The 23,649-nt window shown below is 36.1% G+C and overlaps 1 protein-coding gene and 3 pseudogenes across 1 annotated transcript; 3 read left to right on the top strand and 1 right to left on the bottom strand.

The window, feature by feature from the left end:
• Nucleotides 1–1,712: 1,712 nt before the first annotated feature.
• Nucleotides 1,713–2,659, top strand: LOC123278005 (olfactory receptor 5D13-like; annotated as a pseudogene).
• A 1,262-nt stretch (nt 2,660–3,921) lies between these two features.
• On the bottom strand, nt 3,922–5,705 carry LOC139040436 (serine/arginine-rich splicing factor 10 pseudogene; annotated as a pseudogene).
• Nucleotides 5,706–13,387: 7,682 nt separating this feature from the next.
• On the top strand, nt 13,388–14,384 carry LOC139040538 (olfactory receptor 5D14-like; annotated as a pseudogene).
• A 5,756-nt stretch (nt 14,385–20,140) lies between these two features.
• On the top strand, nt 20,141–21,079 carry LOC139040537 (olfactory receptor 5D18-like). Its single transcript, XM_070487299.1, has one exon. The coding sequence runs from the start codon at nt 20,141–20,143 to the stop codon at nt 21,077–21,079; it is 939 nt and encodes a 312-aa protein (XP_070343400.1).
• The last annotated feature ends 2,570 nt before the right edge of the window (nt 21,080–23,649 follow it).

Here is a 23,649-nt window from a genome sequence, read left to right as displayed (position 1 = left end):
CAAACCTTGGGCTGCTGAAGCAGAGTGCACAAACTTAACCACTATGCCACTGGGCTGGCCCCATGGTCAGAGACATTTTAATTGTCACTAACAGGGCAATGAAGTGTTTCTGATAATTAAATTTTGTATCACAGAAACTGGCAGCAGTGAGCAATAGTGAAGTCACAGAAAATTTATGGGATATAGGTTGATTTTTGAAATGTTATAGGCCTAGTTTCAATTTGAGTACAAACCTAATCCTAATCTATTGATTTTCACCAAAATTATTTGAAATTGCTAGAGTTCGAGGACCAAGTCTTTTCCTGAGTATCTTTTTGTTATTGACCTAGGAAGTTTGCCAATAAGCCAGAGCAGGAATAGTAATCTCTTTAATATGCAAGGATTTTCCTAATACATTCAAATGTTGAAGGAGACTTACTTATTAAAATAGACTGAACAATAATGGATATTTACAGTGTATCCGACAAGTCCCATTTGCTACTGGAAAAAAGATGCTGATGATAGATGCTTTATATCCGGGGTTGCTTGTAGCACATGTAAAAGTAGGTGATCATGGAGCTAAGTCTGGAGGCTGACACTTGCTCCAGACAAAGCTAAGAGGATGGGATAGATCATTCATCTAATTCCACTGCAGCCTCATGTCTATATCTTGGGGCCCTTCATTTTATGGTCTCACTGCTCTCACTTCCTTATCGTCTCCAAGTTTGCCTCCTCATAAGAGAGGGCTTACCTCTCAGAGGGGTTAAGAAAATGTGTTATTTTCATTGGATTGTAGAACATATTTTGTATCGAACTATTGTTGGTGAATATAAGACACTTCTCAAAAAATATATATACAGTTTATATATTTAAATATATGCGTATAATTTTTAAAACATATATCAAAATAGATGACCTAAAAGCACATTAATAAATAGTTAATGAAAATATAATTAAATAACTTTAATAAAATAATAAATGTTATGCAAAATGTCAATAAAAGAGCCACAAAATTACCCCAGGAGGCAGTGTACCATTGATGGAGGTTTTGATGGAGGCCACATAATCATTTCATGGATGAAATTATCTTCAATTCTCAAGCATCATGTGGAAGGCACAAACAGGATGCATTTTAAGATTTATTCCAACTCCTAAATTCTATGGGTATTTCATTCTGTATTATGTCTAGAAAATGTCAAACACATAAAAATAATTAATACTAAGATTTATGTGGCACCACTTGCAATACCAAGTGATCTCCTTGATCCTTAGTGTGATTCTTAGAACCATAACAAGGTGCTCTGTGCTTCTGTTCTGCCTCTCTAAGTTTTGGGTTTTTTAATAATTTCTTTCATGCTCTAAATTTATATTTCAATTCTATATTAATAATACTAACAAGAGCTGAATTTTAAACAATAGGATTATTACTATGCATTTTCTATAACAATGATTCTCATAATTTAGCATGCATCAAAATCCAAAATCACCTCGAGGGGTGGTTAAATCACAAACTGTGGTCCCCCCCTCAGGAAGTTGGTGATGCGGCTAGAGAATTTGCACCCCTAACAAATTGTCAGGTGTTCTTGCTGCTGGTTGGGAACTATACTTTGAGAATCACTGTTCTGTACAAACTTCACAGACAAATAGGAAGCCTCTTTCTTCTCTCTGTTTCTTCCTGTATTCAGTTGTATTTTTAGGAATGACTTTTGATTCTTTACTCAACAGGAATCGTGATGTTATCCAAAGGAAATCAAAGTATCATACCTACTTTTATTCTCCTGGGCTTTTCAGAATATCCAGAACTCCAGATTCCACTCTTCCTGGTTTTCTTGTCTACCTACACAGTCACTGTCGTGGGGAATTTAGGCATGATAATAATCATCAAGATCAATCCAAAACTCCACACGATCATGTACTTTTTTCTTAGTCACTGTCCTTTGTAGATTTCTGTTATTCTACCATAGTTACACCTAAACTGTTGGAGAACTTGATTGCAGAAGACAGAACCATCCCTTTCTCTGGTTGCATTCTACAATTTTGTTTTGCTTGCATATTTGCTGTAACAGAAACTTTCATGTTAGCAGCGATGGCCTATGATCCTTTTGTGGCAGTTTGTAACCCCTTACTCTATACCACTATTATGTCCCAGAAGCTTTGTGTGCTTCTGGTGGCTGGGTCTTACTCATGGGGTATAGTGTGTGCCCTGACACTCACACATTTTCTTCTTGCATTATCCTATTGTGAGTCTAGCATCATAAATAATTTTATCTGTGACTACTCAGTAATTGTTTCTGTCTCCTGCTCAGATCCCCATATCAGCCAGATGCTGTGTTTTATTATTGTCATATTTAATGAGGGGAGCAGCCTGATGATTATTCTGCTGTCCTATATACTCATTTTTATCACTGTTATGAGGATGCCTTCTGCAAGTGGGCGCCAGAAAACTTTCTCCACCTGTGCCTCCCATCTGACAGCCATCACCATCTTCCATGGAACCATTCTTTTCCTTTACTGTATCCCTAATCCTAAAACTTCTTGGCTCATAGTTAAAGTGGCTTCTGTGTTTTACACAGTGGTGATTCCTATGCTGAATCCTTTGATCTACAGCCTTAGGAACAAAGATGTGAAAGACACATTCAGAAAATTAGTGGTCACAAAATTGCTTTGTCACTCAATATAATATTGTTAGATTCATTATTTTATTTCTGAAAAATTTGATTTGCTATGCTACAGATTGTTCAACTCTTATACTGCAATTGATAATTCCAACTATTTATTCAACAAGCTATTAGTTAATATATCTGTGGCAGCACATTTTATGAGTATGAATTTTTGCATTCATTAATTATTAGTGAAATAGCTCTAAACCATGTGCAAACCAAAATTTTAGAAAATAAAATTTGTGGACTATATTTTGTAATATTTATAAAATATTTTTCAATGCTTTATCATATAGTGTAATTATATATGTGTGTTTCCTAAGTACAACTAATTCTCAGTTCATCAAGTATGTGCAGATCTAGAATAGTTCCTTTGAATTGTAATCAGGAAGCTCATACTTCAGAGATGGCTTTAATAAATGCTTAAGCTCACTGTATCTTGTACAGTAACCAATCGCTTGTTTTTTATCGTATGGAATGGCAGAAGCTCACTTTTATTCATGAAAATTATAGCTTGCTGAATAGTAAGTAAAATTAAATATTGCTCTATGTTCCCTAAATTCATACTTTATTCCAAAAAAAAAAGTAATAAAGGCAGTAGGATATTAGAGTAATAGAGTCCCAAAAAGGGCTCAAGCATATGTGGTCATCTAAATTTCCATTATAATCAGTGCCAATATAGTTCAATGGAGAGATGATTTTCAGCAAATAGTGCTGAGATAATTGGATATCCATATGGATAAATGAGCCTTAACTTTTACCGCACATCATACACAACTATTAACTTGAATTAGAGGAACTGGATCATAGTCCTAAACATAAAAATCAAACTACAAAATTTTAGTACAAAACAGAACAATATTCTGGAGTTTGTGGCAGGAATTTTTTTAGATGAAACACAGAAAGGATGGACCATCCAAAAATTGATAAGGGCCTGCCCCTGTGGCCGAGTGGTTACAGTTCCATGTACGCCGCTTAGGCAGCCTGGGTTTGCTGGTTCAGATCCCAGTCATGGACCTACTCCACTTACCAGTCACGCTGTGGAGCTGTCCCACATACAGAAAAAGAGGAAGATTGGCACAGATGCCAGCTCAGGGCTAATCTTCTTCAAGAAAATTATTATTTTTTTTTATTTTTTTTTGTGATGCTATAAAAGTTATTTATTCACTATACACAGAACATGTCCCTATAAAATGTACATGTAAATCACTAAAAAGTATAACTTGGTGAACATTTTCTCAATTACAGAACACACCAAATCAACTGGGATAACAGCTATCTGCCTCAAAATAGTCTAATTATAGCACCCAGAGTCTCCTTTATATCTAACGCAAAGTTAAATACTTATTTTGGGGATTATTTCCTAATATGTGTTTGAGGAGGCAGAGTTAACAATTTAATATAACTCTAGTATATTACAGCCACTGCACAATAAATCAGTTTATTACAGATTAAAACAAATCATTTTTTCATTATTTGTATTAATGGGATGCAAACAGAAATACTGGATACTTTTAAATGGCAGATAACCACAAAATTACTTATCTTTGATAGTATATTGGGTTTTATAATTACATTAGGATATGAATGGTGTAAAATATTGTTACGAATAATACACCTCAAACAAAACAATGAGGCCATACTGTAATGATTCACTGGATTGTGCTCAGTAGACATTTATTGAATAAGTGAATTTTATCTATTTTTCTCCCCAATCACCCAGTACATTTTTTTGCCCACACTAAGGGCTCAGTAAATGTTTGCTGAATATACTGACTAGGAAAGAGGTGAGACGAAATGGACCCTCTTAGCTGGCTGTCAAATATTGTAATTGGAATTTACCTGGGAAAGAGTGTTTAAGGAAGATGTAAACTGCACATGGCACACAAGTAAATAAACTCAGATGCCAACAAAGCAAACCGTTAAGCAGAAAACACTGGCACTGGAATAAACAAAGGCAAGATTTGCCAATAGCGAAAATGCAACTGACTTTAAGAGAGAACCAAGAAAAAGTTTATAGTGGACCATACCTTTTCTCACTCAATTCCATTTGAGACAGACCAATACAGGCACTGTAAGAGACTATGGCTCTCTTCCTTGATATTCAGACATCCTAGTTTTCAATAATTTATTATGGACCTGTTACCCAAGAATCAATATAAACCTATTCAGATTTAGGGATTAGTTTCCACAAGTACAAAGTTGAATTTCCTTTGATTTGTCCTAAAATGCTTACTTTCAAACTTGAAGGGACTTCAATTATTCCATGTAGTTTCGATAACATTCTTTTATCTTTTCAGACCAGAGTCAAAATATTCGTACAGTATTCATACTGCAGCACCTTCCACCCACCCTTTGGTCGCTTGAACTGCCCTTCTTTGGTTCTTTATCCGCTTTCTCAGATCTTTCTTGAAGTGTAGTAAGCAGAACTGTACTGGGTATTCCAGCTGCAGTTTGGTCTATCATTGTCGGAATGGCTTCTGCTATGCCGTGGTCTTCCAGTCGGTCTACTGTTTCTCGGACTATAAGATCTTCTGTAGTTGTAATCAAAGGACCGACTTCTTGATCTCCTTCTTTCGTAACTTCGGCTTCTAGAACGTCTGTATCTGTCATAATCATCATAGCGTGAAGAACTGTACACATTCCTTTCTTCCTTGGCTTTCATCTGATTTGGAGTCTTCCGATCACCCTGTGCAAACTGTATTTCAATCTGGCGTCCGCAAATCCATTTTCTGTCCAAATTATGTAAAGCATCTTCAGCATCACGAACATCCTCAAATTGAACATAAGCAAATCCTCTTGGACGGCGAGTGTAGAAATCAAGTGGCACATACACATCAACTATAGGACTATAACGACCAAATTCGCGCCGTAAATCTTCGGACCTCGTGTCGTCGGCCACGTTCCTTACGAACAGAGATGTGTTGGGGGGGCGCAGGTAGCGGGACATGACGGCGGCGGGGGTCTCGACCGGGGCGCTAACGGGCTCCGTAAACTGTCCGTGGCTCGGGCGGCGGATCCTCAGACAGACAGCCTGAGAGCTCCGCTACGGCAACCGCCTCTTCTCGCGAGCAAGAAAATTATTTTTTAAATGATAAAAGAAACTTCATTAATGTTAAAAACTCATGGTAAAAGTTTCCTAATGGTGAAAGACACCATTAAGAAAATGAAAATGTAAGCCACAGACTGTTGGTAAATATTTGCAGTATTTGTGTTTGACAGAAAATTTGTCTGTAGAACACATGAAAAACTGTTTATACTCAAAACAAGAAGACAAACAATCTCCTTAAAGAATCAGTGAAATATTTTAGCACTTGACAAAACGAGATATACAAATCATCTATAAACACATAAAAAGATACTAAACATCATTAGTCATCAATGAAGTTCTTTTTAAAACCACAGTAAGACACCATTGCATACTAGCTAAATCGCTAAAATGAATACGACTGAAATACCAAATACTGGTGAAAATGTGGAGCAAGCAGAATGCTCATACATTTCAGATGGTAGTAAAAGGTAAAATGACTTTGAAAACAGTTTAGCTATATTTTATGAAGTTGTACAAACATTTCCTATACAACTCAACAATTCCTTTCCTAGATGTTCACCCATGAGAAATGAAATCCAATATTTTAACTTAGGAGAAAATTGTTCTTCTGGCATATGCAGTAATATAGGAAAGAGAAAAGTGTAAGGAGAGTGATGCGTGTGGGTATTTTTGTCCTTGTATGAGCTTTTTGGACTTTGTTCCTTTAAAAAGTGATTGTCCTAAGGGCTGGCCTGGTGGAGCAGTGGTTAAGTTCACACATTCTGCTTTGGCAGCCCGGGGTTCGCTGGTTTGGATCTTGGGTGCGGACACGGCACCACTTGGCACGCCATACTGTGGGAGGTGTCCCACATATAAAGTGGAGGAAGATGGGCATGGATGTTAGCTCAGGGCCAGTCTTCCTCAAAAAAAACTGAAACAAACCAACAAACAAAAAAAAACAAAAAGTGATTTTCCTAGAAGAGGTGGATTCTCATCCATGAAGAGCTGTTTCCATAGACCTATCAAGGATAAATAGGAAATGGCAGAAGTGATATGGAAAGATCTTGTCTCTTAACATAGAGAAGTATTTATATATACACACAAGCTTATATAAACTTACACATAGCTAAATAAATTATAGTACAATATACATATACTTGTTAATGCATGCAGATATTCTCCTGCATTGTGACTGATGACATTCTCATAATATTTATGTTACTAAGCCTTTGAGAATTGTAGTAATGAGGTATAATTGTCCTCTTATGTAATTGTCCCTTTGAGATTCAAGGTGAGAATTCAGTTTGTCCATAAAAAAATGGATTTCAAATTGCTGTTAATTCTGAGAAAAACAGACCCTGTATATGTGAGTCATTGTCTGGTCAGGAAAAGAAAACAGCTATTCTTGGTTTTTAAAAGAGAGAAATTAGAACAGTGACTTGTCTTAAATGTACTGGAAGGATTGCTGGGATAAAAAGGAGGAAATAGGTCTTCCAGAGATTAGTAAAGAAGCCATTAAAATCAGCAGGCTAGAGGAAAACGTTTTCTCATGACTCAGCCATTCTATGGTCTTCTGTGGTCCTTGACTTGGCTGGGGTTTTGATTGAGACCTGACAGATGTGTGTCTCCCTCAGATCTGAAAGGTTGTTAATGATTGAGCTCTACCCTCTGAAGTTTGAGTTTAACGCGCTCTCCTGCTACCCCATGCAGCTTAATAGCTAGATGAATATCGTGAGGGAGAGATGGTCAAGCTTTTTCGGAAGGTCTTGATTCTCTATTTAGATTTTTTTTTCCTAAGCACCATGACATTTCTGTAGGACATTTGATTCTGCCTTTCTGGTTCAGATTCCCAACCCCCCATGCTTCCTAGAATAAAGCAAATGCCCTGGTGGAAAAACTGGTCATGTCTTTTTGGTTTCTTTAGTTTTCAATTTATCAATAAATTCTTGTGTGTCCACAAAGCACTGCTGGATTCTTTGTTTTCTCAGTAATGTCCCTCTGCAAGTGCCAAACCTGAAACTCAGCCTGTTCCCAGAATCAGACAATGTGTACAGTGAAGGAAACAGCTGGTGACTGCCAGCTCACCAAGGAAGGCCTCTTTCCACTCTGAAATTTTAATAATCTAGTCCTAATTGCTTCTATTTTTCTCTGTAAAAAATAATTTTTGCAATTAATTTTTTAAACAAAGTTATTTCATGGAATTGTTGGTCTGCAGTGATCTTCCCTAACCTACCTGAAGCAGAAGACCATGACAGACTCTCCAATGAACAATGGAAGGCAGAAGACAACGAGTGAAGGAAATAACTGTAGAACTATGATCCTGTGCCTAAGAATTATTCTTTAAAGATATAGAGGGAACAAAGTATTTTCAGACAAAAAAAGTTAAAGGAATATCTTCAGTACATTTACAGTAAAAAAAAAAATCTTAAGAAGACTTCTTCATGCAGAAGGAAACCAGATGGATCTTGGAGAATGACTGTAGACTACGGAAAACTCAACCAAATAGTAGCCCTTGAAGAGATGCATGTGGCTTATGGAATATAGTATTCTATCATTTATTTGGCAAGTGTATTATTTTAGTTTACTTTTTAATTAAAAAAAATAAACTATTCACATTTCCATGGGATGGATAAAAGTATTTCTTTAAAGTTTTTCTTAGGGCCATGTTAACTCTACAGCTGTCTGTCATGGTATAGTTTGAAGAAATCTCTACCACCGGAACAAGCCACAGAACAGCACACCAGTACATTACATTGATAGCATCATACTAACCAACAAGATAAACAAGAGGGGGCTAACATGCTGAAGGCTTTAGTAAGAAACAAAGGAAAGTTGAGATTCAGGGAACTGCCACTTGGATGATGTGTTTAGTCTTACAGTAATCAGAAACATTCCAGGGTACCCTCCCCAAAATAAAAAACAAGTTATTGCATCTTCTGTCCCCTACCAGAAGTGAGAAAGCACAGCTCTTAGAAGACGTCTTTGAAAATTTTAGAGGCAACACATTCCTCTAAATACTGCTCTGACTCTTATACTGAGCTTGATAAACAACCCTGAAGGTAATTGATTACCACTTCCTGGTGTATATAATGTTGTATAATCTCCTCCCTTTGTGTGCAGGTGAGGCCTGTGACTTGCTTCTAAGTAATACAATACGTCAAAGGTAATGGGATGTCACTCCCTTGGTTAAGTGATGTTATATAGCAAGATGAAGAATTGTGCACTTGTAATTAAATTCCAAAATCTGTTCATTTTTAGTTAATCAAATGGCAGTTTATCCTGGGTGGGCTTGGTTTAACTAGTGAAAGCCACTAAAAGAAAGACAGGGCCCTCCCTGAAGTTTTTTCCCTGTTGAGCTTCTTATCAAAGCACACCTCTGACTGACACCTGAATTGCAACCTGATGACACACTGGAGAGTCCAGAAACCTAGTTAAGTGGTGCCTGGACTGCTGCCTTCTAGAAACTGTGATATAAAAATGTGCATTCGTTTAAGGCACTCGGTAGGTGGTAATTTATTATGGAGCATAGAAAACTCATATAGCAGGTGACACAGAAGGTTGCTAGCTTTGAGTGACTCTGGGTCAGAAATTGGCTCTAGACCTGGTCCAGGGTGCAGAGGTCAGTGATAGGAAGCAGATGCAGCGTGAAACTCACGCCACTCACAGTGTAGTAATACAGATCCATCAGTTTCTGGAGCAAAGCCATGTTATCTACAAAAAATAATTTTGTGCCTTGTGATAATTAGCCACTGTTGTGTTAAGGGTTTCTGCTAGAGTCTGGAAAGGGTTAATCATGTTGTCTGGGACCAGGGAATGCATAAGTGGATCTAACTGGGTGATATCTGGGCATGGTGGGACGAATAGGTTGTTTGACACCCAGTGATTTTAGAGAGTTAAATGTGCTTCTAAAATACATTTGTCATTTTTAAGATGGTATAGATTAATTCTGTTAATATAAGCTTGGAAAAGTCGACTACCCATATTTGGAATAAATGCAAATTAGTTCCAAGGAAGCGAATCAATGTTTCCAAGGAAAATAGTGATCATTTTATGTTAAATGAAAAAGACAGAATCCAAGTTATGTTGTTTATACATTTCAGGACACATATATTATGCAAAGAAAAAGACAGACAAATGAAACAGCAAATATTAACAGTGGTTCTCTCTGAATGGTTGTATTTTAGCTGATTCATCTTTACCTTTGCTGTTTACTGTAATCACCATGCTTTCTAAGTCAATTTGTATATTGCCTACAATTAATATTTTAGAAGAAATTCTTGAGGTGGCCTTGATGAAGTATTGTCTCCAGCAATTTAGAAGAAATTACCTTCTTGTAAAATCCAAGATAGGAGCACATTCAATCTAATTTCTAAGTTTGTGATATAAAAAGAAATAGTTCAGCAAAGATTCTCCAGGGTCTAAATCCCTGAGGTCATGGAGGCATACATAAACCCAACAGTTTGCTCCTAGGAGTCAGATTTAGCTTCCAAATCTCTCTCTCTCTCTCTCTCTCTCTCTACCTCTCTGCCTTTTTCTGAGTGTTTCTGGATTTTAAGAAATATATTCACATCACATTAAATACAATTTATTGTAGACTCCTGCTATATTTACAAACTTCTTAATATTTTCAATAACGTTTGAATTCTGAGTGGGAACCTTCTTGGTGACTATTAACACTAGGAACAGGATCTTCAGGTGAGTTGGTTTCAGGTTGGGTGACCCGTCTTGTGTTATCTTGCACTTACATGGGGGACATTGAAGTCCTGCAACTTTTGAGGCAGGGAAGACTGTTAGTCTAAATGCCATAACGTCTCCTGAGTCCATCTTCCTAAAGTCTCATATCAATGAGTTTTGATCTCTTCCCCCTTCCCTGTGGTATCATCCTGATTTTTGCTTTGAGGATATTCACCACGTGCCTAGCATAGCACAGTCACACTGAAAGTTTTTAAAGGAACAGTGTTAAATCTGAGAATGTCCTTAACATCTCAAAATCTTGTAGAAAGGAGATAAAATAATATGTGTAAAGTAATGGTGAACATAATAGATCATGAAATTTTGATTTCCTGAGTAATGTCTGTAGGTATACCAAGAAAGTGGAAAATATTGCTGGAGTGAAGAGAAAGTTTCTTCACAATAGTGATTTTCATTTAAAGCTTTAGATATTGTAACTGCTGCATCAGTATACTAGAAAAGGAGGATGCTCCTGATAACAGAAGAGAAAAATCAAATAAGCCAAGGAATAAATGAGCAAGTGTTGCTCATTATAAGCTGAGAATACGGGCATGGTTGAAGAAGCTTGAGCACAAGGGAACAGCTAGTGTGAGGGTTTAGGTGAAACTTAGCAGAGACATTTAGAATTAGCTGATATGCAGAAGCCAAAGTTTTCAGAACCAATGACTGTCATAATAACCACAGAAATCAAGAGAAGAAGCTGATGTTCTCACAGGGCAAGCTAGCAGCACTGCAGGGAAGGTGGCTGTTCCTCAGCTACCGTAATCCACCGGAGTGTGATTGCAGCTTGCTAAATATCCCACAGGCACCAGCCTGAGATGAGAAAAGGAGGACAAGAGAGTCATATAATAATGAGAAAGCAAGGGAAAAAAGACAATTTATTGAAGGACAGTAAGGGGTGAATTAAGACAAACAGGGCCAAGAGGAGATCCAGGAAAGAGCTGAGATACCCTTTAATGTCCCAGACTGTACCCACTTCTTCATTACTGCCCACTTTGGCCTTTGATCTATTTCTTAGATTTTTTTTTTCAGATTTTTAAAATTTTTTTCCTTTTTCTCCCAAAGCCCCCCAGTACATAGTTGTATATTCTTAGTTGTGGGTCCTTCTAGTTGTGGCATGTGGGACGCTGCCTCAGCGTGGCTTGATGAGCAGTGCCATGTCTGCGCCCAGGATTCGAACTGACGAAACACTGGGCCGCCTGCAGTGGAGTGTGTGAACTTAACCACTCGGCCACGGGGTCGGCCCCTATTTCTTAGATATTTAAAATAATATAAGGGTTTAAAAATAATACCAATTATTCATAGCACTAAGAATTAAAAAGGGTGAGGGTGTAGAAAACTACATCTCCCAGACTCTACAATTGTCAGACTCTATGCTAAGTATATTAACATCGTTTCCTATTTTAAAACTTACACACCAATGAAATATGTATTATCATGTCATTATTGCTGATAAAAATGTTGAGACTCAGAAAATACAATTAATTCACCAAAGATAACACAGTGAATGACAAAGCCTGGAATTGAATTTAAATCTATGGTTCCAAGCCATGCTTCTTTCATTATCCTGGTCTGTCATTAGTTCTTTGTCACTTTCCTGCCCGTTCTCTTTTCTACATGTAGGAAATACATTTTCGTGTGTGTCAAAAATAGCATTTAGCTGTGAAGGAGATAATAGTTTCTTTGTACATTGACTTGATCAGACAAAACTAAAATGGTGTCTTCATCTATGGGAGTAGTTCTTACAGCATCTTATTAACCTGAACATTTCAGAAAGGTGCTTGTTATTGATACGTTATTATTATAAACTTATCTTTTAAAACATTATTAAATGATTAAAGATACATCTGTGGTTATGAACTACTGTAGAATACAGATGCTTTTGTTTTCTCAAAGTAACATCTATAAATATAACAAAGATTTCATGACTCAAAATAAGATAATCACATACGTAGCTTTAATCAAAACCAATGTTTATATCACCAGAAATTTGGAGGGTGACTATGTAACCATTGACGTTTAGCACATTATCTAGCAAGAATATAGAAAACATGTTAGAGAATATGGAAGGCTGTAGAAAATATAGAAGGATTGAGCAAACCACATTATAAGTTGCTCTCCATATCAGATATTTTAAGTATTTAGTGTTATAATATGCCTAGTAAAGCTAACAGATTAAAATGTAATAATAGAAAATTAAAAGATAAAAATCAAGGAATCTAGATGAGTATATTGAGAGCATCAGTGACACTAAGTGAGATAACACTTTAGTAGGAAAGAAAACACAGGAGAGAGGGAATAGCATGTCATAAATGCAACTTGCTCATTTCACCAGGTCACTACAGTGTTTTTAGAACCTTAGGGCAATTACTGTAGCATCAGCGTAAATCAATGGAAAGCCTGAAGATATACAGGGCTATATTTCCTTCAATGTCCATATATTTTTTCAAAACTTGAAAATTCTTTTGGTGACTCATAAATGCTGCCTTTCCTATGATCCTCAATTTGAATATCATAACTCTAGAAGTATGATCACTTCTAATGCTTTACTACTCCTGATCCTTCCTTTATAAATTTTAGTGCTTAAATTATATTCATTGTTATATTAGCGCTATTTCAAAAAAAACACAGGTCCTCAGAACGATGGAACTGTGAAAGACAGATGTTTTTCTACAACAATGTAGAATACTTTTCTGTCTAATCATAAACTTAATTCAAATTCTGGCACTTAGATCGACTTCAAAACCCAACTCATCACTAACAAGCTGTGTAACCTCTAACAAGTTCCTTAACTTACATATGCCTCAGTTTCCTTATGTAAAATATGGGGCTACCTGTTTTACAATTCATAGTGGTATTTGAAGATTGAAATTAATATATTTGAATCTTTTAGCACAATGCCTGCCACATGGTAAATGTTATAAAAATTTACTATCATCATTAATATTTTTATTATCATTATTTCAGATATTCTTCAACAACAATCATGTTGTTAGCTGAAGGAAATCAGAGTACTGGAGCCACGTTAACCCTCTTGGGCTTCTCAGAATATCCAGACGTTCAGGTGCCCTGTTCCTGGCATTCTTGACCACCTACACAGTCACTTTGGTGGGGAACCTCAGCATGATCATGATCATCAGGATCAGTCCTAAACTCAACATCCCCATATATTTTTTTCTCAGCCACTTGTCCTTTGTTGATTTCTGTTATTCCATTATAGTTACACTCAAACTGTTAGAGAAGTTGGTTGTGGAAGACAGAACCATTTCTTTCATAGGATGCATCATGCAATTCTTCTTGGCTTGTATATCTGCAGTGGCAGAAACATTCATCTTGGCAGTGATGGCCTGTGACCACTTTGTGGCCATCTGTAATCCTCTGCTTTATACAGTGGCCATGTCACAGAGGCTCTGTGCCCTCCTGGTGGCTGGGTCATACCTCTGGGGTATGGCTGGCCCCTTGGTACTCCTTTGCTATGCTCTTCGGTTAAACTTTTCTGGACATAACATAATCAACCACTTTTTCTGTGAATATACTGCTCTCATTGCTGTCTCAATCTCCAATATACAAATTCCCCACCTACTGCTCTTTGGTTTTGCCACCTTCAATGAGGTGAGTATACTATGCGTCATCCTTGCTAGATACGTATTTATTTTTAAGACTGTACTTAACATCTGTTCTGCTAGCGGGCATTGTGAGCCTTCTCCACCTGTGCCTCCTACCTTATCGCCATCACCATCTTTCACGGGACCATCGTTTCCTTCTACTCTGTGCCCAACTCCAAAAACTCTTGGCAAATTGTCAAAGTGGCCTCTGGATTTTACACAATGGTCAACCTCATGTTGAACGCTCCGATCTATAGCTTGAGGAATAAAGATGAGAAGGATGCCTTCCAGAAATTAATTGACACAAAAGTCCTGTTTTCTGAACCAATCTCAAAAGATGTTTTTAATCTTAAAAGCAGTGGAAACAGAGTCTTCTAAATCCTACAGCACATATTCGCATGAGGTTTTTTTGGTGACTGATGTCACCATATTTTGAATCGGTAAACTGAATTCCCTTGAAGTTATTTGTGTTGTATGTCACTGAAGCATTGTGTATCTTTTGGGAGATACAGATGGATACGCTATGTGATAAAAGGGGGGATGATACTCTTCTGATACTTTCATTCCTTGGGTTCTGCAAATTCTATGAATCCACAATCTTGGGCTTTCTAACAATCAGCTTATGCTGAGAAGTAGATTGGGCAAGGACAGTTACATCTATTGTGTAGATGATGACACAGAGATTCAAGAAACTAGCCTAGAATTGACTGAAATGATTAATTTAAGACAGGAACTCAACTCTGTTAACTCTAAATCTAGTGTCCTTTCACTCTAGTACCTTGGAGACTATTAAAGTCATCAAGTGAAAAGTTGGTGGGAAATGCTTAAAGGAAGTAATCAACCTGACACTGCCTGAATCCACAGATCAGACTTAGCAGCACTAAAAGTGGACAACTAGTTAACACGTATGTCACAATTTGATGCAACTGGCAATAGTCACAACCACCTATGAAGAATTCTTGCCTAAAGGAAACTAAAAGAGTGAATCTAAACTAATAAAGCTTCTTGATGTACCAGTTTAAAGGAATTGGTGCAGGAACAAGTCAAATGATGACAAATAAAGCAATAAGAAAAATACAGATGGTCCAATTTTTCCAAAAAATTACCTGAACGCACATACATGTACATGAACACACACTCAAAACTGTTACACACTACACAGAACATAATGCTACAGAATACATGGAACTGTCACATAATAAAAAAATTTAGTTATAACAACCAAATTTGTTTGATTCTTGATTCAAACTAACTGTACAAATATATCTTTGAGACAGCTGGGGAAATTTAAAGTGAGTTTGGTATTAAATTATATAACAATATGTTATTTTGTTAGATGCAATTTTGGCATGAGTGTTTATTCTAATGCTTATTTTATCGATGGTTACATTTTTTATAAACTCCTGTTAATGACTTAGTACTGTTAGCAAGTGGATGGGAAGTCAGGGACTCACTGTCCCTAAAATGTCTTTACTTTTCAGGACAAAGAACACTACACATAGTCTTGCTTTCCAGGCTGCACACAGGACTTTTGGCCAAAAATGCATTTGGGACAGGAAAGAGAAGCAGTGTAGCAATGTAGTTCTTATAGTTGATTGTTTTGACGCTTGTACCATTGGTGGAAGTACTTTTTATTTCCTTGAATGTCTTTAAAAGACTTAAAGTTTTAAAACTACATTGATAAACCTCTTTTGGTTTTATCATCCCAGATTATTTCAGTAGAGCTGAAATTATTTAAGGGCAATTTCTTAAAGAAAATGTACTACAAAAGTACTCAACTAGTGCCATCTCATATTTTGTTGTTGTTCTAAAAAGTACCAACACAGTGGCACAAATACAGCTTTAAAGGACCACCAATTGATATACCCAGATAAGCTTCCTTTTTTCTTTCTGCCATAAATAATATCATGCTGAAATATCCAAGTTACATTTGTTGCAAAAGGGGTTTAGAAAACATAGGACACTACTGCAAACTGCAGAATTATTGAGATGCATGAAAAAAGCTGACTGTCGATTTGAAAATCAATTGTATTTGCTATTCCCTTTGTCTCAAATTCAACGCTCTTCCCTCAGTTATTTGCATAATTTGCTTTCTCACTTGGAAATGGTCCACACTCAAATACCACCTCACTATAGTCTTGGCTGACCTCCCTATTTAAAATGAAACCTTCAATTATATATTTTTTTGCATTTATAATTACTGGAAAATCATTGCATATTTATTTTTTATTCCCCATTAAATTAAATTTGTTGAAAAATGGACATTCTTGCTCTTCTTCTCCAATACCTAAGATAGCACCTAGCTTAGGGTAAACCTCTAATAAACATTTATTGAAAGAATGAATGAATGAGTAATTACATATCCTCATTATGTACTCAACCTTATTTCCCTGGTTTCTGACTAGAGATAGAAAATTCAGCAAAGTGGACACTTGTTTTGGTTTGTCTTATTTTGTTTTATTTTGACCGCCAAGTTTCAATAATCACTTCTAAAACATCCTTATTGTTCTTTGTGAACTATCTCCTGTCTGATCTTAAATTCCTCATAGTTCTGGAAAGTTTGGCTCTATTCCAAGTTCCTTGGAAGGTCATGTTTATTATTCAGTAAGATTCTTGGTACACTTACTTTATGTTAATCAATTGATGTAGGAGTTTAGAATATATGAGTGAACACATTCTCTGCTTTTCTTTTTCTCTGGAACTTTTATTCTAGCAGGGAGAAACAAACAATATATAATAACTGCAATAAATAAAGATTAAAAATATATTTGAAGCTTGTTAAGTACTTTAAACATTAAATTGGATAGTGGAGTAGCCCCTGCAGTACAATAGTATGTTCACGGAAGTTTCCACTGAAAGGTCCATTTGAACAAAAACTTAAGGGGCAGCATTCCAAGGAAGGGGGAAAAAAACTGGCAGAAAAGACCATAAGTAAGGAATGTACAATATTTTCTAGAAACAGAAGGCAAGGAACAGAAGGAAAGAGGTCAGACTGGCTGGGGCAAGAGTAATAGAACAGAACAAAGATTTAAAAGGGACTGGATAATTTTCCCAACTTAATATTAAATTTGTAAATATTTCTGTTTTAACTCTGAAGGCATCAAGATGACCTAGAAGATCTCCAATATGGTGAGAGTGGATGATATGGAAGCAGACAGTTATGCTTGCCATATAGTAGTCACTCAGTTAATACTTGATAATGATGACTTTTATAATTACATAATTTTGGTAGTTGTATGAGGTATGGGACTAATTAGGGGCCTGGGGGAAGTGACCTTATAAATTTTCATGTGAAATACCCCTTATGCTGCTCCAGGTTTTCTAGCATACAAGAATTATGTTAGAGAAAGGTGATTAATTTTAATTGTTTATTTAATGACCTCAAGAGAATGGGGCAATGGGTGGTCTCTAGGGTTCATGTCCCAAAGGTAGTGACTGTAGCTATAAGAACACATGCATCACTCCCAATCTGCAGAGGTCCTCCCTTTGCCTCCAGCAGGTTTGTTTTAAGATTCTAGAGACAGATTGATGCTAATTTCAATGTAGGGTATGTAGAAAACAACATGATGGGGGAACTTATCCTTTAGATCTAGACAGCTCTTGAAAAATATTTAGCCCCTGCAAAAGTTACACATGTGAACATGCAAAGAAGAAGATACATTTATTTATTTATTCTCAAGAGCTTTGTGTCAGAGGGCCTGGCTTGGCTGAACTCCTCGCTAACAGCCCATGAAGAACTGGTACTGGGGCTGGGAGGAGCCGAGGTACAGGAGTTGTGGGGAGAGAAGAACTCTGAGAATTTGAGGGAATGTGCATTATCTTGATTCTACAAATTTTTGGAAAGGGATCCAGGTAGAACAGACAAATATTTAAATAAATTGAAACAAGCAGAGATTGAATAGATCCTCTATTGAAAAACAATTAAAAGTGATCAGCTTTAATTAAGATTATAAAGCAAGATACACATGTCCCTTGTGGGCAAAAAGTTACAAAAAAATTGGGAAAAGAGGGGCTGGCCCCGTGGCCGAGTGGTTAAGTTCGTGCGCTCCGCTGCAGGCGGCCCAGTGTTTCGTTGGTTTGAATCCTGGGCGCTGACATGGCACTGCTCATCAGACCACGCTGAGGCAGCGTCCCACATGCCACAACTAGAAGGACCCACAACGAAATATACAACTATGTACCGGGGGGCTTTGGGGAGAAAAAGGAGAAAAATAAAATCTTTAAAAAAAAAAATTGGGAAAAGAATTACACGGAAGAAGATTTCAGCTGTTATATTTCCTATATAGTTTTCAGGACACAGGAGCCATTATATTAAATATAATATTAGTTTAAAATGAATTTTTAAATGCTTTAGCTAAATTAAATATTGTATTATGAAAAAAGTTTGATAATTAGAACATCTGACTTTGTGATGGATTGTCTTTTGAGGTTGTCGTTAGTACTCAAATTTATGAATATAGGGACAGAGGGCTCTTGAGTGTCTCAGTTTTGCATATGATCTGACATTTTTATTGATGAGCCATCTGAAATCCATTTCTTGGGTTGTGGGACCAGAGGTAATCTTACCAGAAATGATAGAGAAAGAGTTTTCCAGAATGGTAAGATCTTAAAAGTGTTGGCAACCATTTAGAGAAATATAATTCTTTTGTATTACTATTTTCTCATGAAAAGTCTTTATAATGCAGTACTACCTCCAATTTAGAATCTCTCTCCCTCACAGGTAATATAGGACAGAAGGAATATCCTATATGTCTTGAAGGGAGAGTAGAAAGAGAGAAAGAGAGAGAGAGAGAGACCTTTGAAAGAGAAGTTTCTAAGTCAGAGTCTTTACTATACTTAGTTATTACTGGGAGAGAAAATGTCCCTAAATCCCCTTCTCATTTCATCTCGATGTTCCTTTCTAGTATAACTCTGTGGCGTGTATGCTGTCATTGGGCTATTTCTCATAGGTTTAGAGTCTCTAGTTTGTCAATTAAAAGTATGATGATTAGGGGTCAGCCTGGTTGCATAGTGGTTAAGTTCATGCACTCCACTTCGGCAGCCCGGGGTTCACAGGTTCGGATCCCCAGAGAAAACCCAGCACAGCTCATCAAGCTATGCTGTGGTAACATCCCACATAAAAATAGAGGAAGACCGGCACCGACATTAGCTCAGTGATAGTCTTCCTCAAGCAAAAAGAGGAAGATTGGCAACAGATCTTAGCCCAGAGCCAATCTTCCTCACATACACAGAAAAGGTATGATAATTCATAAAGGAAATATGTTAGTAGCTAGACAAGAATACGGATCAGGGTCTGGTGTAATAAAATGGATCTGGGGCTGGGAGTCTGGAGATGTAGGATCTGGTCACAGACATGTAGATTGGTACTTACTTGCATTTCGTTGGGAAAGCCAAGATTCTCCAGTTTCCCTTATGTCACCTCCAGAACAAGGAGGTAGACTAGATTACCTTTATCATCTGTTCCAATTCTATTATTCCTCAAGCAATGAGGAAGGATTGACATTTGGGATTCCCCGAGCTGAGGAGCACACTCTTTGAGAAAAATCAATTAAGCTTAACTTTGATAACAGATTTACTGAGTCAGAGTGAAAAGCAAAGATTAAAGTGCTATAAGGAATTAACAATAAAGGCACAAATGTAAAGTATTAGAGGTTTTCATTCTTAATGTCAAAGTATGAATATATGATGCAAAAATTAATTTGTTTAGAAATTTCTCATTTTTGTTACTGATTATAGTACTGACATAATCAGTCATTGCAGTATGCTAGGTTTATCTTTTATGAACTTATAATTTTCAAGGAGAGCTGAAAGTGTTATGGGAGGATTTGCTTTAAAATAACCATAAATCTCTTGATTTCATACTTTTTTGTAAATATTAAAAATTATAATTGAGTACAAACATAATGCAATAACTGTATTGTTTTTACATAAGGAAACATTTTAAATGGTCGTTATGTTTTACAATTTTATACATTTAGTGTATCTTGCATAGAAAATACAAAAAGAAATCCTGAAAGGCATATTTTGCTTCATTTTGCAGTCTTGGGAAGGGCAGTTAACCAAGCTTCTTATATCCTCACTCTCCTTAATATTTTTATTTTCAGGACTGATTCAGATTCTAACAAACAGAAACCATGTTACTGTCAGAGAGAAATAAAACTGGGGCCACGTTCACTCTCTTGGGCTTCTCAGATTTCCCAGAACTGCAAATCCCTCTCGTCTTGATTTTTCTGGCTATTTACACTGTCACTGTTGTAGGGAATATTGGGATGATTGTAATAATCAAAATTAACCCCAAGCTACACACCCCTATGTACTTTTTCCTCAGCCACCTCTCATTTGTGGATTTCTGCTATTCCTCCGTCATTACTCCCAAGACCCTGGTGAACCTAGTTGTGGAAGACAGAACCATTTCATTTATAGGATGTGTAGTACAATTCTTTTTCTCTTGTACCTTTGCGGTAACTGAATTCTTTTTATTAGCTGTGATGGCCTATGACCGTTTTGTGGCCATTTGTAACCCTCTGCTCTACACATTTGCCATGTCCCAGAAACTCTGTGCCGTGCTAGTGGTCGGATCATATGCATGGGGAGTAGCTTGTTCCTTGATATTCACATGTTCTGTTATCAAATTATCATTTCGAGGTTTCAACACAATTAATCATTTCTTCTGTGAATTCTCCTCGTTGCTGTCCCTCTCTTGCTCTGATACTTATGTCAACCAGTTGCTACTTTTCATTTTTGCCACCTTTAATGCGGTTAGCACACTACTCATCATTCTCATGTCTTATGGATTTATCATTGTCGCTATCCTCAAGATGCATTCAGCCAGTGGGCGCTGCAAAGCCTTCTCCACCTGTGCCTCACACCTGACAACCGTTACTATCTTCTATGGCACCATCCTCTTCCTCTACTGTGTGCCCAACTCCAAAAACTCCAGGCACACAGTCAAAGTGGCCTCTGTGTTTTACACAGTGGTGATCCCCATGTTGAATCCTCTGATCTACAGTTTGAGAAATAAGGATGTCAAGGATATTGTCAGCAAAATAATTCTTCTTAAGCATTCTTATTAACCATATTATTATTATTAAGCATATTCTTATTAAGCATATTATTTTAACAGAGTTTGTCCCTGATATGTAAATAAAGTGTGTCCATAAATGTTGATTTTAAATTAATTAATTTAAAATTATGAAGAGTTAATGTTGTACAATAGAAAAGTCATGGATTTTAGTTCAAAGAGACTAAACTTGGCTCTATCTCTTACTGGAAAATAAAATAGCCATCTCTCTCATCTTTAATTTTTAATCTATAAAATTGAGATAATGTAAACTAGCTCTTAATCTGATTGTGAAGAATAAAAAGACTATATTTTAAAAAGACTGTATAAATATCATATGTAAAACCTTGTGTAATCTCAATAAGCAGTTTTATCCCCTTCTTATAACATACCTGAAGTGCACTAGGCTCTCAATAAACATGTGAATTTCTCTTGTAAAAGTACAAATAGCAGTTAAAGTAAGACTAGTCTTCATCCTTCAAGGAATGTAAAATCTAGTGTTGACAGTAGGGCAGTGAAAAAAGTAGTCACTGTATAAGGTAGAAAATAATAAGTTATCATTGAGAATTTGAGAGAAAGGAAAGTTCAAATCCATTTAGGGACATTAGAGAGATGTCTTCATAAAACAGGTATTGTTTGAATTGGTCCTTGAATAACAGAATGGTCAGAATTTTAGGAGACACATTTCAACAAGGAGTTTTCTTTGGAAGATGGAAGCATGGCAAAGTCAAAATGCAATACTGAGTCAATGATGAACCGAATTTTTTATTGAGTGAATACTTTATGACATGCACGTGTGTGTGTATATTATTGTGTATACAGGTTACTTGACATGAATGGAAAGTTGATAAGACACGGCCTTTATTCTGAATGTGTTTCAAAGGAGCTCAAGTATGGTAGGATGATAAGCTGTGATAGACTCCACCAGAGGCATAGAAATAGTAGATTGGCTCTCAAGAAATCTTATAGGCAAAAAGTAAGCAGGGTATCAACCCAATCTGTACTTCATACTTTCATTCTGCCTATAAACACATCAAAACCATGATCAATTCCTTGATTCTTTTTCCTGAACATGAGGGTAATTTCTGAATCCTTCTCAATTGAACTCCCATCTTAAAAAAAAAAAAAAGTGTCTGGAGTCACCTCAAGTGTTGGAAACAAATCACCTATATAACTTTATTCAAAATAAAATGAAAAGCAGGCATTCATTACTATTAAGACCTATTTGATCTGGTAAATTAAAAATTCTAGATTTCTTTAACATTAATAACTCACTTTTGCTTGAATAAATTATACGTCCTTCTCCTTCTCTTTAATCAATATGTCTAGATAAAATTCCAAACTAATCATCAATATAATGGAAGAAATAAATTTCCAGGTATTTTAGTAAGGAAGAAAATCTAACGTGGGTAACAATTTTATATGGATTCAATAAAGTTATTTGGAATGTTCATGTTATTTTAACCTTATGTTCATTATTGAAATGTTCCATTCATATACATTATATAATAAGGAATCAATTAAATAACCATTCTATATGGAAAAATAAAATAGCGTTTTAGATATTGGATGTCTGATGAGGGAATGCTTTTCTCTTCTATTGACTTCTGTTTCTCTAGCTATTTACTAATTTATCTTTGTTATACATTTAGCAATTATGCAATTTCTAATTTTCTTTGAAATTAAGAAATTATTTATATTAATCTTAAACTGAATCCGTAATGGTTAATGCCTTTTTTTAGAGAAGTTTATTTTACTTCTGTCCTGCATGCACCAAGGATGACCACATTTTTTGATAGAATTACCACAAACCATTTGCCTTTACTTTGAAGAAACCAAGGCCTATGATGCTTAAGTGACCTCGCCAACATTGTAAAAGCAATTGTTGATAGAATTCATGAAATCATTCAAGACTCCAGACATATCAGAAGCACACTTTCCATTAAACACTGGCATACAATATGTTTTCCATTATCAGGTTGTGACAGTTCAGATTCTTTATAGTAGATTCTGTTGCTTCTATATACAACATGACTCAGTAGTCTTCACATCTTTTGGTCATATGCTTCTCAATTAGTTTTGAAAAGGTATATATTTGAAGAATTTAATTTTACATATACAATATTTCATCATAAACTTAAATAACAAAAACTGTAATTTCCATTGCATATCCATTTAGAATACATAAATAAATGACATCCAAAACAGTCATATTTGTGCCTTTCCTTCTCCTGAACTTACATTCAATCCTACTCCTCCCATTGATCACTACAATGTTATTAATCAGATTCATACTTTTTATTTCATGATGCTTTTAGCAAAATCAAAAGTTTTTCTTTCTGTATTAAGTTAACCTTGTAATAATTCAATAATAATTATACCACTAATTAAAATATAATTGCATTGCAAATTTGGATAAAATATAATCAATCAAAATTGAAAAAATATTTTTGGAAATATTTTATTTTGCTGAGGAAGAATAAGCCTGAGCTAACATCTGTGCCAATCTTCCTCCATTTTTTTTGTATGTGGGTTACCTCCACTGTGTGGTTGGGGACTGGAGTACATTTGCGCCCAGGATTT

This window comes from Equus asinus, chromosome 17 (genome assembly GCF_041296235.1).
Source record: "Equus asinus isolate D_3611 breed Donkey chromosome 17, EquAss-T2T_v2, whole genome shotgun sequence".
Taxonomy (NCBI): Eukaryota; Metazoa; Chordata; class Mammalia; order Perissodactyla; family Equidae; genus Equus; species Equus asinus.
The sequence above is the reverse complement of the archived record's forward strand: the minus strand, read 5'-3'. Positions and strand labels throughout refer to the sequence as shown.

Bases quoted from the DNA above. Each gene is read 5' to 3' on its own strand.
- LOC139040537 (XM_070487299.1), top strand. From the start codon at position 20,141: ATGTTACTGTCAGAGAGAAATAAAACTGGGGCCACGTTCACTCTCTTG.